A 17,475-nucleotide genomic window follows, 5' to 3' on the forward strand; every position below is an offset into this window, starting at 1 on the left:
CCCATTCTGTTTTGGTGGGTTAGGTCGCTGTGCCTGCAATCGGAAGGTCACTAGCTCAAAACCCAGAGTCGCTAGAACGATTTTCCCTGTGGTCTTTAACACCCATTGCTCCATGGGAGGCTGACCCTGCTCTCGCAATTGTGCATCACTTTCAATAAAAGAATCTGCTAAATAAATGTAAATAAATAAATCAATAAAGGTGAGTCAGATGTTCAGAGCAGCAGATAACCAGGACATTGGCATACATGGCCGATTTTTAAACACACAGTGGTCTGCAGGGGGAGTGAGCGCATGCAGGTTCTCTGTACTGTAGCGTAGGTCAGGGGGTCATGTGACTGACCGGCCCTGCAGCTTACGACACTGACCTTGATCAGAAGGTCACTGGCTGTTATCACCATTGGGCACTTAACCCCGCAAACTGCCCCAGGGGGCTGGAAAAACAGCCAACTCTGCACTCTGACCCCAAGGCCGTCTGCTGTGTCTCATAGATGGGACGTGAATGCTAAAGATTTCCCATGAACTCGTGCAAATGGCAAATAAAGTATAATTATCAGGTCATTATCATTATGTGGGGGCAAGGGAGGGGGGGCAAGGCTCCAACCATCTGTCTGCATACCAGATCACCTTTAAGGAATGACCGAGTTGTGTTTGGAGCTAAAACTATGCACACAAACTTTGTTTTGTTGGTGTATTTTTTCGTTTTGTATATTTTAAAGCAGCTGCTTTCATGCAGAAGTTTGTTTGGCTTCAGTCTCTGATTTTCTGGTTAATTCGACCTGACGTAAACTTTTTGCGTCCCGCCTCTAATATTGTAAATATTTCCTGGAGTGGTGAAAGACTGACTGCTCCCAGTATTGTTAGGATTTTTCGCCTGCTGGGGGAAAAAAACAGCATTATTTACTACAGTCTAATGTCCTGTTTGGATGTTTACCGAGTTTGTTTTGAGGGAAACAACATACGGATTAGCTGATTAAATCTGTCTGTCTGTGTCTTTTGTTTCTGCCAGTGGTACACAGTTGGGGGAAAATCACCCCCCTCCCACCCTATAATCTCATAACGGAAAAATAGGAAGAGGAAGTTGAGTCCTGCGGGTGATCACGCGGCTCTGTCATTTCTCTGGGAAGGAATGGCGTTGCGGAGCAGAATGGAAGGACGTGTTCCCAAGCCTGCTCGCCCGCGTTACCAATTGTCGTTTTCCACGCAAGCCGAAATGGTAGCTTGCGGCGAGATCCTGTGTACAAACCGTTCCCGGGGAAGGTTGCTGATAAGGACCTTTTTTTTAGAATCTTCTCACGCTCTGAGGTGTTCAGTGATGAAGAGCCCAGCTTAAGAAAGCTGTAAAAGATCAACAAAAGCATGTTAGCAACTTTGACGCCTGTGCTTAACTAGCTTAGCAAATCATTTTTCTCCTCGGAATATAGTAAACATTCTCCTGTTGGGTCTTCTAAAATATGGCTGTCCCACAGTATTCAGAGATCACTCAAGAAAAGGACAGCTTTGGTTAATACATCGCTGACACACAGCAGTAATCAGCTGTACGACATCCAAAGCCACTAGGCAGGTTCATCTTGTTTGGTGTATTACAAAGCAGGCACATGCCGCACTCTTTCACCAGGGCTTCGGAGAAGCAGTCTCATCTTTTCATTGACGTGCATTTAGCGCAGAGTTGGAGGAAAAGCATCTTAAAGATATCAGACAGCTCTTAACTTCGAAATGCAGTCAGGAGTCAAATGCAGGGAACAGCCCAGCTGTACCAGGTGAAGCCAGTTGCTGGTGGTACTCATGATGCGCCAAGACATTGTATTTGTTTGTTGTTGCTTTTAGTTCCACACAGTCATTAAGATTTAGTAGTATCACCTTACTCTGTATCATCTATATGTTCTCCACCTGACACCCTCTGTAACCTGTGGCACTTTTCCATCCATTACCAATAAAACTGTTGCGTAATGTAAGATTATGCTTTGTGGTTTCGTCCTCCTGTCTTCCGGAATTGTCTCGGTGTTCTGTCATGCCCCACCTTCTTTTAAGTACTGGACAGTATCGGTTTCCTAAAGTGTGTCCAGCTGATGCTTTTCGCGGCGGCTGGGGTCCGGGGCAAACGTCAAACATCTGACTCCAACCACACAAAACAGAGCAACTTATTCTATTTCCGTGGCTCCCATTATGCTGAATTGTGTCCTGTGAGAGCCGGCCACAATTGCATTGTGGGTAAGCTGTGTCATCCATGTCACTGGAAGATAACTGAGACTACCATTAACAGATCCGCTTGGGCTATGATTTGGAAAGACACACTTTTACAACTACAAGTATATTCCAGATTAGACCTTTTTTCCCTCCCTGGTAGACCAGTTTTTTTTTTTTTTTTTTTTTTTTTTTTGTAGTTACTATGCAAATGGAATGTCACTTTGTAGCCATATTTAATCTAAATTAGTTACTGGTCTGGTCTGCTGATATGAACATGGGTCACCTAGCACCCTCCAACATATCTAATCCCATACAAAGGAATGCTCTCCACCACTCTCCTTCAGACACTCACCCATACATCTGAGGAGGCTTTCAAACATCCTCCAGACCTGAGAAGAAACTTCGAAACCAGTGCTATATATGTTGCAGCTGTGAAAGGAAGTTCCAAATTCAGATTCTCCTTCTAGGTGAGGGAACATTTTGCAGAATTGCTGTTAATCCCTACTTGGCATCACTACATTTTAACCTTGGTTATTGCACACGCTTGAATTGCATTATGGGAAAATGGAAGATAAGGTGGAATTTGTACTTACTGCTAGCCCTTTTGCTACTAAAACTATTGACATTATGGGGAAATGATCTTGTGTCAGAGTCTGGCAACATGCTTTTTACCGAACATTTTCACTGAGCCACCTCACACCGTGGAGCAATAAAGATTTGAAGGTGATAAACACTGCATCCTTCTTCCCGCCTCCTCAACCTGTGGCTTTCACAAGCACAGCATTTTGGAGATAACTTTTTGGGTTTCACAACTGTGACAGAGGGAGGCTTTGCTCTGTCCAGTTAACGTTCCTCAGCCAAGTGCACTTAATTTGTACTGATATGAGCCCAGTTTGAGTTCAAGGCATTAATGTTTGTAATTTGAACCCTTATATAGCTGAGGCACAGACAGTTTTACCTTTCACACATGGTTTCACTCAGGATTAGATCATGCAGAATTAATTCCGTTGTTTCGACCCATTATATTCCTGAGCTCTTCATGTAGAAGGTGGAGAAGAGGGTCTCACTGTACATTATATATATTTTTTTAAAGTCAAGGACAGCGACTATAAGCTCGTAAACAGACTGGTCTCACAAGCACAACCACATGTACATATGTAGACCCTCATTTCGTGAATAAACACAGTGTACAATGTACCGTATCAGCTGCTTTGGTTTGCATGCTGCTGTTCCGTGTCCTCACGGTGACCCCGGCGGTGCATTGTGGGTAAGCCTTTCCAAGCCTGTCACCTGAGTGGTCACATGGCGAAGAAGGCGACCAAAATGTGGAGCTGAAGCCAAGCGGTTTGTGGATACTCATAATAGCTATATTTGTGGGGCGGGGGGGGAGTGTTCTGGTTTCATTGGGTTTGTGTTTTGCAGACTAGTTTTTTCCAAGTGTTTTTGTTTACTGTATGCTAAATTTGGGGCTGCGGCCAGCCAGTTACAGCCTCGTTCTAAATGAAGATACTGTGTAGAGAGTGAAGCTCACGCAGCATGTGTCTCACTGGCGATCGCAGTGAAATGTTTGATGGTAATGTATGGGGTGTCCAGGCCTTCACATCACCCTGCTGCGCTCAGGGAAATCAGGCATCCATAAACAATCGGAGGAGAGTGGTCAGGTTCGGCCACGTGAAATTCCCATCTCCGCATGAGCAAATGTGCAAGAATCAGGAAATCATTACCCCACCCGGTGTCTAATTATCTGGCTTGGAGAGCCGTCCATCATTTCAGCTAAAAGGCCCAGTCGAATGAGCGGCAGAACTGAGTCAGCATTTTGGGTCCTTGTTTACTGCTGCAGGAATGTCTGCAGTGATCCAGTGTGATTATCCATACCAGTGGGCCAAAGAGCAGGTTGTGCAGTGTGGTTTTTATTCTCGGTGGGGAGGAGCATTCAGCTAGGACCACTGCCCGGTTCATCTGTGCTGCAAATGTTATTTTGATATGACGGTTTTTGTTCTTGTTTACATGGGCTGCAGTTTTCCACCTGCATGGCCGCAAGTCCTTCCGTCCGACGTAAGACTCCCATTTTAACGCTGGCGGGCCGGAACATACCGTCAGCATGTTGTCATTGGCCCGTGTCGGAGGTGATGGCCAGCCAGTGCATCCGCGCGGCTCACATGTCACCCCCCCCCCCATATTGTTTAGCTCTACCCCGCCCTCAGCGAGCTGCCCCACTGGCGACAGTCCGACATGGACGGCGGCGTCTCCGTTTGTTGTCTTGTTCTCTGTCCGCGCTTGATCAGGGTATCAAATTAAAAGCCGTCGGGCAGGTTATTCATAATCTCACGATGGCTTTTAGCAGAGTGCACCTGGGCTCGCCGGTCCCCGCGGTGTTACACATCGCCGCTGAGATCGATGGGAAACGCCCTGGGAAACGCACTAGCCAGCGTTACGTCGGATCTTAATGGAAGCTCATCCCCCTGTTCCTCTGGGCTTCAGTTCCCATTTCCCGGCTTTGCATATATTTTCGTTTCGACACCCCTATGCAGAAATGCCATGCAGTTTTAATAGGCATATATATCAGTATTTTTCATCGATGTGGTTGGTAAGTTGCCAAGTGCTGAAGGGTGTTTACTGGTTATGGTTAGGATTGTGTGCGTGTGTGTGTGTGTGTGTGTGTGTGTTTTGGGGGGGGCATCAAGACGTGGAATGGAGCTTAGGAATCATTGTCTCAGCCCTTCCCTTTCAGTTGTTGATACTGGAAACGCATTATAATGTTACCAATGGGAATCCTGACTTGTGTTCCACTGTCCCCCCACCCCTCAGGTCTTCCAGAACAGTATTACAGCCTGACATGGTTCCTGAGCCCCATCCTGGGCTTGGTCTTCACGCCTCTGATCGGCTCGGCCAGTGACCGCTGCACACTGCGATGGGGTCGGCGGCGCCCATTCATCCTCGCGCTTTGTGTGGGGGTGCTGTTCGGCGTGGCGCTCTTTCTCAACGGCTCTCTCATCGGTAAGACTCCGGAAATCGCCACGGGCCGAGTCAGCATCTTACCAACCGGCTGACTGAGTAGCTCGTGCCATGTGTCAGTGTCGCTAGCCTCGGACTGAGCTCGGTTTTTGCCGTGGCCCGACCTGCATGCCATATATGGCCCCTCAGGCCACAGCTGGCGGTCACTGACTAATCCAGGGGTGGGCAATCTTATCCAGAAAGGGCCACTGCGTACGCTGGTTTTCACTGCAACTCCTTAATTAGATTACCGATTAGAGGACTGATTGGCTGAAGAGACCTCACACCTGGGGTTGAAGAGCTGACCTAGGGGTTATCCCAAAAACCTGCATACACACAGGTTTGCGGATAAGATTAGTCCAAGGGTGGGCAATCAGACTAGCCCTGTTAGTGTATAATTAGCCTTTTTCAGCCCATCGAGTATACAGAGGTAGGCTGAGGATTTACCTCCGCAAAGACACAGAACTTCCATGGAGGAACTGAGGCCATTGCCAGTTAGTTTTGCACACTTGCAGTGAGGCTGGCATGTTCTCTGTGACATTAGTAGGTTTCTTGACTGTAGGAGGCCAGACAGAGGGGCTTACATACTGTACACAGCAGCCTACAGGTGTGAATTTCCGAATGCAGAGGTATATATTGTGTATACATTATAATATAATAATGTGTAATTGTGCAATATACATGACTCAGGGGTACTTCCTGCTTGGGGTGGTGTGTGTGCATTTGGGAGAGGCAAGTTCTCTCAGGATGGGATGGTAGCACTTTTGCCTGTGACTCAGACAGACTGACTCGGTTCAGCTGGGCCCAGCCTGGCTCCGCAGGTTCTGTTTCGTCAGTCGGCACCTCCCGCCACAGCCATCTTTAGCAGGGCGGGCGACGTGAGCGTTCCGGCTGTGACATGGGAAAGGACTAGGAACCAGTTCACAGGGAAACACTTCCTGTTGTGGGCTGTTTTTACCTTTCTTTGCCTATCTGGGATCACTTCCTGTCTCCAGCAGTGTTCTGGTCCGCAGTGGCGGCTCCATTGTCGGGAAGCGTGGCACTAGCGCGGCACGGTGTTACCCTCCGCCGCACGGCCTCCGTCTTCACTCATTCTCACCCGTCTCTCAGGGAGAGAGAGCGAGAGAAGAGCAGCACCTCTGTGAAAAATACAGCCGAATAATCAGTTTCTGTCAGCGAGTGGGAACTCATCCAAGGTCCGAATCGCTCCTGAATGGGACAAGCTATAAATATAAAGGCTACGGCTTCCTGTGAAATTACGCGTTCGCCGCGACTCGTACCCACGTCCATCTATTGTCTTATTTATTCCTTTAGTCAATTTCCAGCAACTGTTTTAAAAGGTGTAATTTATGGGTTTGCGTGGGAACGAGAAATGAGATCGGAAAATATTTAGAATAAATCAAAAGGCGCATTTTGCTACGGAGCCTTTTTAAGCGGAGCATTTGAAGAGGTGTTCGTTCCCTCGAAGACTGTTTGTGATGAACGGCTTGTCATGAACAGGGACCCCTGCTGTGCGTGATATTCGCTTAGTGAAATGCTGACTGATCCTGCTTAAAGCTGGATCTGATACAGGCCAAAATGCTGAGTGCCAGGGCAGATGGGAGCCGACAGCAGCCACCTGTGCCCTGTTTGCCGCTGACCCCAGACTGGGAAGTCTGTCCCTTAAAATCATCAGGAGCTGTTTGTTCCGCTTCCTGCCTGTAGGTGTCAGGTGACCTGCAATCCAAGGTCAAGGTTGAAGGTCACAGTCTATAAAATGTAGGTCGGTGAGACTGGATTGGATTCTGACCTTTGACCTATAAAAGTCTTATAAATCTTCTGTTAATGAAAATTGCTACCTGGCTCATGCAAATTTAATAAACTTTTTTTTTTCTTTTTTGCCTTGAGGGATACAAAGTCAAAAATGAATAAAGAGCAACTTTTTAGCTATAATCACGGAGGGACTTTCCAGAAATCATAAAGAGGATTAAGTTACCATTTCTGACCTTGTGAATGTATTTCTACATGTAAAACTTGGTGTGTCCCTGACAGTCTGAATGCGTTCTGCTCATTCTCTATGCTTTACCAAGGGAAGGTCATCTCTGCATGCCTCGTTTGAATAAAATGTGAAAATGCCTCGTCGCTGTACGTCCCTTACAGTCAGAGCCCATATAGATGCCAGAACGTGAGTCACTCGCTTTAGCAACGAGTGTCTGCACGCAACCAGACCTTGGGGCTTTCGATCGGTGCTGCTCACTGCGTGTTTACATGCGTGTGCGTGTATGTCACTGTGTGCGTGTCTCTCTGTCTGTGACTCCTTCCGGTTGTTTATATGCACATACTTGAAAAGTTACCACTTCGGGCTTCTCTCTCTCCTCTAATTCCACGGCATCTGACCTGGACTGACCCTTTGTGGTGAAGCACGTGCCTATGATGCCCCATTACACACCGCAGAGGGTCCCCGGTGCTGAATCGACCTCCCTCTTCTTTCACTTCTTCATCGGAGATGTTGCATTCGTGTCATCCTGCAGGTCTGGCTATCGGAGACGTGCCGAGCAACCAGCCGATCGGCATCGTGCTGACCGTGCTGGGCGTGGTGGTGCTGGACTTCTGCGCGGACGCCACCGAGGGGCCCATCCGCGCCTACCTGCTGGATGTGGCCGACACGGAGGAGCAGGACATGGCCCTGAACATCCATGCCTTCTCTGCCGGTACGGTACAGCAGGGCTTAGAGGAGATGGTGGTACCGGGTGTTTCAGCGATAAGCGACAAGCGAGCAAAATATGCAGAGATTCAGTTAGCGGTACCTGTGTGACGGGACGGTTCTGCTGTGCCTTCCCTGTCAGCCACCCACGTCGCAATACATCACCGCCTCCGCGCCCCAGCGTGACTCACTATTGCGGCAGAGCCGGCGGGCCGGGGGGGGGGGAGGGAGGGGGGGCGTGACTCTCTCCAGCTGGGCAGGGATCAGAATCACTGCTATTTGCCAAGTGCAAAGACAACAATGTACAAGGGCTCTTCCCTAGTGTTGATGACCTACTGACACGCCGGTGAACATAAACATGAGGATGGTGGATGCGTGAGGAGGGAAACAAGCTCATGAGTAGATGAGATGTAGATTTGTGAGTGAATAGAGGCACGGATATATGATGGTGCTTCCATACAATTATAATGGAGATGAATAAATCCTATCGCTTAGTGTCATTGTAGTGCAATATATTACTCACATGTTTATGCCGGAGTAAAGAAACCCTACCACTACCAGTGCTGCTAGCCGTGTAAAAGTTCAGCACATATAATTACGCGCAGCACATCTTCGTTAATGATAACTACATTACTGGCTTATATATTTACCGTACTATGCTTTTTATTGTTATTTGAGCATGTACTCTTTCCACTTAAAAAAAAAAGTTTACTGTAGCCTAGGTGTGTAGTAGGCCTTGTACTCTATGATTGTGCAAGTACACTTTGTGATGTGAACACCATCACGCAATCGCCTAATGACGCATTTCTCGTGACGTCTCCCTGTCGTTAAACGACGCATCACCATACTAGTGCATCTGTGCAGACAGTTGTGGGGTCACGCAAGGTTATATAAACATGCGTGTAGGATGAGCGGCTCGAGCGGCAGGTCAGGAGTGACGTCCTGTGGCGCCATGTCTGAGTGTTGGGTGGACGGAGTGTCAATCTGGGACTGAGGGAGGGCGACTTCATGTCTGTTCCCCATAGTGGGCATCTCCACCAGGCACTACAACGATTCACTCTCTATGTTACCTCTGTTCATAAATGTCTTGGCTATGTTATAAGAATTTTTATCATAATTCTCTGTTCTACATTGTGTTTTTTTTAGATCAGGCTTGTGTACTTCAGTGTTTAAAATCATTTAAGTTAGAGAAAATAAGATTAGACTGGATGAATATGTAATCATGTCACAGGAGGACGTAATTAGAACAATGCTGGATGTCTTGATCCTGCTCTTGATGTCCTTGACCAGAGTTGTCTTGTTTTCTCAATCTAAATTGGGTTTGTTTGCAGCAGTAGAGGGCGCTGTTGCACATGATGACACGTATCTTGTATTAAGTAGCTGACTCTTGCCGGTCTTTTTGCGTGTGTGCACACAGGGCTGGGGGGCGCTGTCGGCTACATGCTGGGCGGTCTAGACTGGACTCACACCTTCCTTGGCCAGGTCTTCAAATCGCAGGAGCAGATCCTCTTCATCTTCGCTGCCCTCATTTTCACCGTCTCTGTGGGACTTCATCTCATCAGCATCGAGGAGCGGCAGTACAGCCCGCAGCAGGACCGGCTGGATGAAGAAGCCGAGACCGCATCCTCAGTCAAACTGAACGGGAGCCTGGCCGCCAGCGCCCTGCCCCAGCTGGATGTCATCGACGAGGACGAGGCCTACTGCGCCTACGAGGACAGCCGCTCTGAGCGGGACGTGGACATGGACTTCCTGGAAGTCAGCATCGTGAGGAGTAAGAGCGACTCAGTGCTGGCCATGCCCGACGCCACGCTGGACCTGGACCATGACACGCTGTTCCTGCATGAAATCGAGCCTTCCATCTTCCAGGACCGCCTGTCCTCCTGCTATGGTACTCCGCCGCGCCGCAGCAGCAGCGCAGGCAGCCAGGACGCCTTCCGAGCTAAGCTGCAGCGCTTTTCGGCCCTCCTGCAGGATGCGCCAAACGATGGCGAGGAGATGCTGCTTAGCGACCAGCTGGACGAGGCAATCAAGGTCCCCAACGGGCTCCCCGCCGGCACCAACAGCCACCCGCACACAGACATGAAGCAGTCAAGCACCAGCGCATCCATGCGACGCCGCCGTCATGCCTTCTACCGGCAGCCGTCCTGCACCTTCTCCTACTACGGCCGCGTGGGCGCGCGCCGCTACCGATACCGACGGGCCAACGCAGTGCTGCTCATCAAGTCGTCGCGCAGCATGAACGACATCTACGAGATGCAGGAGCGGCAGCGCCGACGTGAGCACCGACAGCGGCACCAGAGCGGAAACACCAACTCCAGCGGGGACACGGAGAGCGACGAGGGCGAGGTGGAGACCAGCGTGCGCCTCCTCTGGCTCTCCATGCTCAAAATGCCTCCCCAGCTCCTGCGCCTCTGCGTCTGCCACCTGCTCACCTGGTTCTCCATCATAGCCGAGGCTGTTTTCTATACGGACTTCATGGGTCAGGTCATCTTTGAGGGTGACCCAAAGGTAAAGCCCTGTCTCCCCCCCCCCCGGTTGTTTGCACCCCCTTGAAATTGAGAAGCCTATTGGGCAGAGATGGATAGTTCAGTTGCAGGAACTAAAAATCCAGGCCAAGATTGTGTTTCAGCCAACCTGTTGGGTATAAAGAGTCTCAGTTACTGGTTGGTTGATTTTTACTTTCTGGACCTGAACTATCCACCTCTGCATCAGGGTTTTACTGAGCGGACAGGATCACATGAGGACATCTTTGTTTCTCCTCACCGTAGGCTGCTACTAACTCCACTGCCCTCCAGAACTACCACAAAGGTGTCCAGATGGGCTGCTGGGGGCTGGTTATCTACGCTGCTACTGCTGCAATCTGCTCAGGTGAGTGGTCCGTGTGGTACAAGGGGCTAAAGTGCTTCATGGCTACAGAGCAAGGGTAACTCTTCTGGCTTTCGTAACGTTCCCCTTACCGCCCCTGCCCCAGTTGTAGTTTACAGTGTTCACCATTAATTGAAAGAAATCTTATTACTGTTACTCTGCCTCGACGGTGAGGGTAAGGACTGGAATGAAGGACAGACTGGTATATGTATGAGTGTATATCCATCTGAAGTCATCGTGTTGTCTTGCTCAGCTCTGCTTCAAAAATACTTGGACAACTTCGACCTCAGCATCAAGATTATCTACATATTGGGCACTCTTTGCTTCTGCATTGGCACAGCGGTGATGGCCATCTTTCCCAACGTCTACGTATCCATGGCGATGATCAGCAGCATGGGCGTCATCTCCATGAGCATCTCCTACTGCCCCTATGCCCTTCTTGGCCAATATCATGACATCAAGGAGGTAAGTCTAGATCAGTTCTGTTCTGATCAGGTCAGTTCTAGATTATGCTTTCCTGGTAATTTCTAATGTTCACTGAATTGTTTCTCTGCAGTATATCCACCACAGTCCTGGGAACTCAAAGAGAGGCTTTGGCATCGACTGCGCCATCCTGTCCTGTCAGGTCTACATCTCCCAGATCCTGGTGGCCTCTGCTTTGGGTGCAATGGTGGAAGTGGTGGGCAGTGTGAGAGTCATCCCCATCGTGGCATCCGGCGGCTCGCTCCTGGGCTTCCTCACGGCCAGCTTCCTGGTCATCTACCCCAACACCAACACCGATGAGGCCAAGGCTGACCCGGCCAAGGCCTTGCCGCCGGCAGTGCCGGGCCAGAACAAGCCCGTGGAGAAGCCGAGTGTGCTCCAGCTGACCCGGAAAGGCGACACTGCCGCCTGTAAGGTGGGGTGTGAGTCCACGCTGTGATCCCAACAAGAGAAACCATCGCAAACCCCAACAGCATTAACATCCCCCCCACGTGACTGGTGAAAGACTACCCATTTGTGATTGGCTTTACATAATCTCAGCACAAGGCCTTGTTACAGCCTGTCCTCGCATGGTTTTAGGCTACGGAGCGCAGAGGTCTGTAGCTTCACCCTCTCAGGGCCTCTGAGGGCACAATCATGCAGCTCTCTGGGGATTCAGCAGAACAGCTATCAGGAAACTCACAGCATGTTTTCGCTCCAGTTCTCAGTAACCTGCAATCCGCTTGAATCAAAATAAACAATAAGGACAGAAGTCACATTCTTTATACAGATCCGACAATAATTCTAAAAATATTTTTCACCACCCATGTTTGAAATTGAATTTCGGTAAATTTCCTTACACGAATTGGCAAGTTAATTTTCAAACTGATCAATTATTCTCGTAGACTCACATCGAGTCTCCTGAGCTGATAGCGGGTGTTGGTTCTCATCATTTCCCCATGAGGTGTAGGAGGTGTGAGGATACTGTTTGCTGTGCTGATTCACTTTCGCGTCCCTTCCAAGTGCTTCATGACGTGGAGATGCGCGAGTGGTGCGTGCTGCAGCCGGCATGAGACAGCTCTGCAGAGGTCACCCTTGCATGGTTCCCAGAGGAACCCATTCGTGTGTTCGGTAGTTTCCTTGGGTTTGCTGTGATCTTCCTGTTACTATGGAAACACTGGTTCATTCACTTTCTTTAAGGCATTACTTATGAAGACTACAGTAAACTACCGTTACTTGTTGTGAAAACACTTCCGTCGATAAACAGTATATGAAGATTTCATGGGCACTTTGGAAGCGCGTCCAAGATGGAGCAGAATTTGAAGTACTGGATTGACGTTCTCTACCACTTTCTCTGGTTGTTTTTCTATGTATTAACATAAGTCAGATATTAATGTAAACTGGTTTTGCTTGTACCAGTAGGAGGTGCCATCGCCTACAGGGACTATGGCAGGCAGAAGGGACAAACTCCTTTGCTAGTTGCACTCAGAGCTGAGACACAAAAAAAATCGCCCTTTCCTACATGTACATGTACTGAAAAGTATGAATGACAAGCCAGTATGGAGAGGAGCTACGTGGCCACGCTGCTGGTTAAGTGAGAGACTTGATCCTGCCATTTTAGTTCTGGGGAGGCCTGTTCTCTGGCCTGGGTATTAAGACTACAACGTCACGAGGTCCCATGAATCACTGGGGCACTGACCTTGATGTGACCCACAGATGCTATGGGGCAGTTCTTAAGTCACACATTGTAGGTTTTACACTGAAATGCAATGATGCAAGTTTCTTTTTTTCCTGAATAGAGCCATTGCACTTATGGCTGCGAAGTATTGGAGGCTGACACTTGTCACGTACTACAGGAATAATTAAAAGATAGCGCGCGGTTTCATTTTCCGAGTTAGATTTATATATGATAAACACGTTATGCTCAATGTTTATTTATTCTGTAAATAAACAGAGCGCATAGTCATCTGTATCTGCATATGATTTATATATATATATACCTATCAATCTATCTATAGAAGTAGATTAATGCAAATATTAGTTTATTGCGTTTAAAAGAAAAAAACATAAGCTGATGTCTTCAAAATATGAAAAGATTAACAAAACTTGAAAAGAAACCCCCCCCGTCACATTTCTGACAAATCACGACAGCTGCAATAATGTCTGCCTCACTGCGCGTGTTCAGAGGCAGAGCGATTGTGGTTTTATAATGCATGAGTGGGTGAATGCGTATTCTAGTTACCTTATTTTAAAAGTAATTATGGCTGAACATACAAGGCTTAGAACTACTCGTAAAGGGTATTTTTCAATACTTGAAGTTCGATTTTAGTGACATTCTCCAGAACCTCTTACCATCGACTACGGAATGTAGAGACCGGCCTGGGGTCTGAGTGGTCTGACCCAGGCTGTAGTCTGAATTTGATTCCATCGGATCACAGTGGAAAAGATCGAATGTAATGTTTGTTAATTTACAGCAAAAGATCTTACGGCGCGTGGAACTTGCACATAAAGTTGGGGGGGGGAGGGGCATCTTTCAAAAGAATATGAAACTGTGGATATTTATTTTTTTGAGCTTGTGAAATGGACACTGACTTTATTTAAGAAGTTATTGAAAAATATATAGAGAGAGACTTGGAGCTCTGCTGAATGTCTGAGACCTCTAGTAAGGTGCAGATGGAAGTGTGTGCATGAGCTTGTGGGACGGCTGGGGACGTCGTCCGACCTCGGCTCTCCCCGGCCGGCCGGCCGCGTGTGTCCCCGTCATCCCGCGTTTACAGTCCACTGCTTTGTTTTCCAGGTTAAACACTGACAGCAGATTTTATGAAAGAAAAATTCGTCACCGTTTGCTAAGTGTGCTTAATTTGATGTTCTCATATGAATGCTGACATCTCGTTTTCCTATAAAAAAAAAAAATCACAATCACTCAGAATGTCATTATATAAAAACAACACTGACCTGGGGTAAAAAGGAGAGGTGTAAACTTAATGGGAATCATACTTGTATATAATACAATATTGTGCTTAAAAAAAATCAGAATATTTTTTTGCAGTGTATTATTCCTCATTTAAAGGTTGTAAATAATTCTTGTAGTTCTTTTGCTGCTATTAAAGGCTTATTTTAGTTTTTTTCTATAAGTACTATGTATATAAATAAAGTTTGTGAATATGCTTCTCCTGTAGAACTATGAAAGAACATTATATTGAATGCACCTTTAATGAACCTTAAAACCAAAAATTCTCTACTGTTGTATTTGTTTTCATTGTGTACACATTTCTCTTAGTGAACAGTAAACCTGACATTGTCAGAATCAAGAGGAACTGAAACTGATCTGCATTTTTTTTAATGGAGCTGAACCATCCGCAGGTCTCCTGTCACCCATTTAGGAATTTTCTTGCTGTCATACCAAAATTTTCTCATCCATCACAGAATTTGTCCCAGATATGTTACATCCTGTCAAACAATATTGATTTTCCTCAATTACTGTATGCAGGGAAGAATATACACAAGTACAACCAGTATACGTTTAAGTTTACAGAAAGCATCATTTATCGCCTGTCCTATTGTTATCAACCCAAAAGAATGCCTGTCTTCCTCTCCTATCTTTGTTATGGATTTGGAACCATGTCCTGGAAGGCTGCTTTTTTGATGAAGGACATGAAGAATTTGGATCACAGGGCTCCATGTTGTTTTCAAAGATCGTAAAGTTCAGACTTTTCACGCACGTTTCTAAATCGCTATTCTTGGAGTTTGGTGCCTCCGTCATTTAAACACAACACAAGATAAAATATCACTTTTTATTAAAAGAAAAAAATCGCAGTTTCTTCTATAAATCCATTACTTTTCATTGAATTTATAAAAGAAAACTGCGATTCCCGCCCCTCCTCTAAATTACACATTTGCCTTTAAAAATACCGACACCAGACAGTTTCTTTATTGTATGGTTAACCTGATTTTAACATCGCTGCTCACTTCTCTAAAATGATATATAAACTAGGTGTTCGACGGATGAATTTCGTCTACAATGCAAACGCCGATTTAACATTGTGACTGAACACCCACAAATGCTGAAATAAAATGATTTTAAAATATTTAACGTTGCATTCATTTCGTGTAGTGCCTAACTTTACAGGATCATATAACTTGTTGGATATCGTATTAATTTTTAAGCAGTTTATCTAGTCATATAAATAACCACATTAATTACATGCAAAAATATCCGTTATAACAAATAAAGATTCTTTTTTTAACACACAGTGAATGCAATGGATATTTTTTTACGATGAAATTTAACTGTGTATAGTCACCACGTTAACTAATTAACAAACTAGTTAAAAATATATTGAGAGCGATATTCAACTATTTTTATTTTGATTATTTAATTTATTCACTATCTATCATATAAATTGCCGACACTCCACTCCCATTCACAAATAAATAAGAAACGTTTCTTTTCCCATTTTAAGAGAGGGAACTAGTTAGAATCCAGAACCCCGATTATGTACGTTAACTAGTATAGTCGACGGATTATTATTACATTAATTAGTGTTGTTACTATGTGTAATTACTATGTGTAAATTAATAATGTTTTCTTGGTGTAAGTGGATTACATAATTGCAGTTATGAACCATATGTAATACTTTTTAAATATTTGTGGAGAAGCTTCACCACCATTTCACCGCTCGTTTTTTCTAAATAAAAATGTTGTAAGGTTAAAAAACGAAATATCTCTATTTGAAAAAACTGACAGATTGATAACTTTTTTACGTCTTCATCTATCTTCAGAACTGATTTAATTAAAACGTTTAACGTTTTATTGGTTTTCTTCAGAAGATATTTATTTTAACTCGTCAGTTAATTGTAATAGAAATTCTTGAAACAGATTTTCAAAGACTAAGGACAAAACCGCAGTAGTAACACAATTAGTTCGATAGAAAAACTCAGCTGTAAATCTATCATATTTACAGCCTACGTTCGCCATCTGCTGGACAAGGTGAGAATCTTACGAATTATCAAAATGTGCTTTCTGCCAGGTTTTATCTTTAATTTAATGTATTTATTATGTGGTTAATTAATTTATTAGTCGGTCCTTTAAAACTTGAGGCCCATAACTAAACGGCTTATAAACTGGATATTTGCCGGAAATATAGTTAGTTTTACAGTAAAGCCGGTGTAATGCCCCTTTAATGAAAAAAAAAATCGTTCTTCTCACACTTTTTTCCTCGAATAATAATTCAGACAGGCCTCCGCCAAGGAAAAAAATCTCCAAAATTTTCGGATGTCGATGATAGAATCAATAGCCGAACCTTGTGGTGAGAAAGGCTAAACCCTGCTTTACGCGACTTTTCCAATCACATTTAGAACTATGCACAGGTCCGCCAGTAGAGGGAGCTATGTCAACGCACCACGTCATTCCATCGCAATATGAATCATCTCCCATAGTCACATAAATACAACCGTCTCTACGATACCCGCAGCATAGTACAGCAGATTTTCCCCAACTGACCTAGCCACTTGCACACATACTTAATTCATCCGTCTTCTATACCCACTTATCCTATGCAGAGTCTGCTCCAGAGGCCACACGCACAAGGTAGGCAATAACCCAGGATAGGGCACCACCTAGGGTGACCACCTAATCCCTGTCAGGGGGACGCTATGAGTTAGGACAGGATTTGCAAACTAAACTAAACCATTTCAGTTAATAAGACCCGGATTTCACTTTAGCGCTGAGTCCTTGCTGTGTGCTGATTGGTCAGTCTCCTATAATCATGCATGTGTCACGAATGATAACGTGAAACAACTGGACGAGTCTTTCAATCGAGAAAACAAACCAGTAAAGGCACAAGAAGAATTGACCTAATTAGCCAAACACATGAGCCTCTCGAGATTAAAGTAGATTGTAAAACCTGTAGCCCGTAGCGTCCCTCCTGGCATGGATTAGTTGGTCACCCAAGCACTAACCCATTACAGGCAGGCAGGCAGGCACACATATCTTGGAAACACCAATTTGCCTTAAAACAACCCAGAGAAAACTCCACAACAACAAAAAGAGGGCATACGAACTCCACATAACTAGAGCCGGGACAAAGACTCAAACCCCGGTTCCACGGGTGATGCAGCAGTGCTAACCATATCTTGCTTCTCACACAACCAATTTGTTAAGTCCTTGTTAATTGTTAAGATAATTGTCTTCCTGCTTTTTTAAACGTGTACTCCTGTAGATGATGGATATATCAACAGATAATGCTAGTTTTGCTCTTAGGAACTGCGATCTAATATTAGTTTCT

The 17,475-nt window shown here is 45.8% G+C and overlaps 1 protein-coding gene across 2 annotated transcripts in view; it reads left to right on the forward strand.

The window, feature by feature from the left end:
* LOC125719113 (solute carrier family 45 member 4) overlaps positions 1 to 15,276 on the forward strand; it is a 37,802-nt gene extending 22,526 nt beyond the window's left edge. For both annotated transcript variants that reach the window (XM_048993616.1, XM_048993617.1), the window contains exons 4-9: positions 4,993 to 5,181; positions 7,689 to 7,868; positions 9,279 to 10,369; positions 10,630 to 10,729; positions 10,980 to 11,191; positions 11,283 to 15,276. In XM_048993616.1, coding sequence (XP_048849573.1) covers positions 4,993 to 5,181; positions 7,689 to 7,868; positions 9,279 to 10,369; positions 10,630 to 10,729; positions 10,980 to 11,191; positions 11,283 to 11,648 — 2,138 coding nt within the window. In that variant the 3' untranslated portion in view covers positions 11,649 to 15,276. The remainder of the gene's footprint in view (positions 1 to 4,992; positions 5,182 to 7,688; positions 7,869 to 9,278; positions 10,370 to 10,629; positions 10,730 to 10,979; positions 11,192 to 11,282) is intronic.
* Positions 15,277 to 17,475: the final 2,199 nt, after the last annotated feature.

This window comes from Brienomyrus brachyistius, chromosome 23, assembly GCF_023856365.1.
Source record: "Brienomyrus brachyistius isolate T26 chromosome 23, BBRACH_0.4, whole genome shotgun sequence".
NCBI lineage: Eukaryota > Metazoa > Chordata > Actinopteri > Osteoglossiformes > Mormyridae > Brienomyrus > Brienomyrus brachyistius.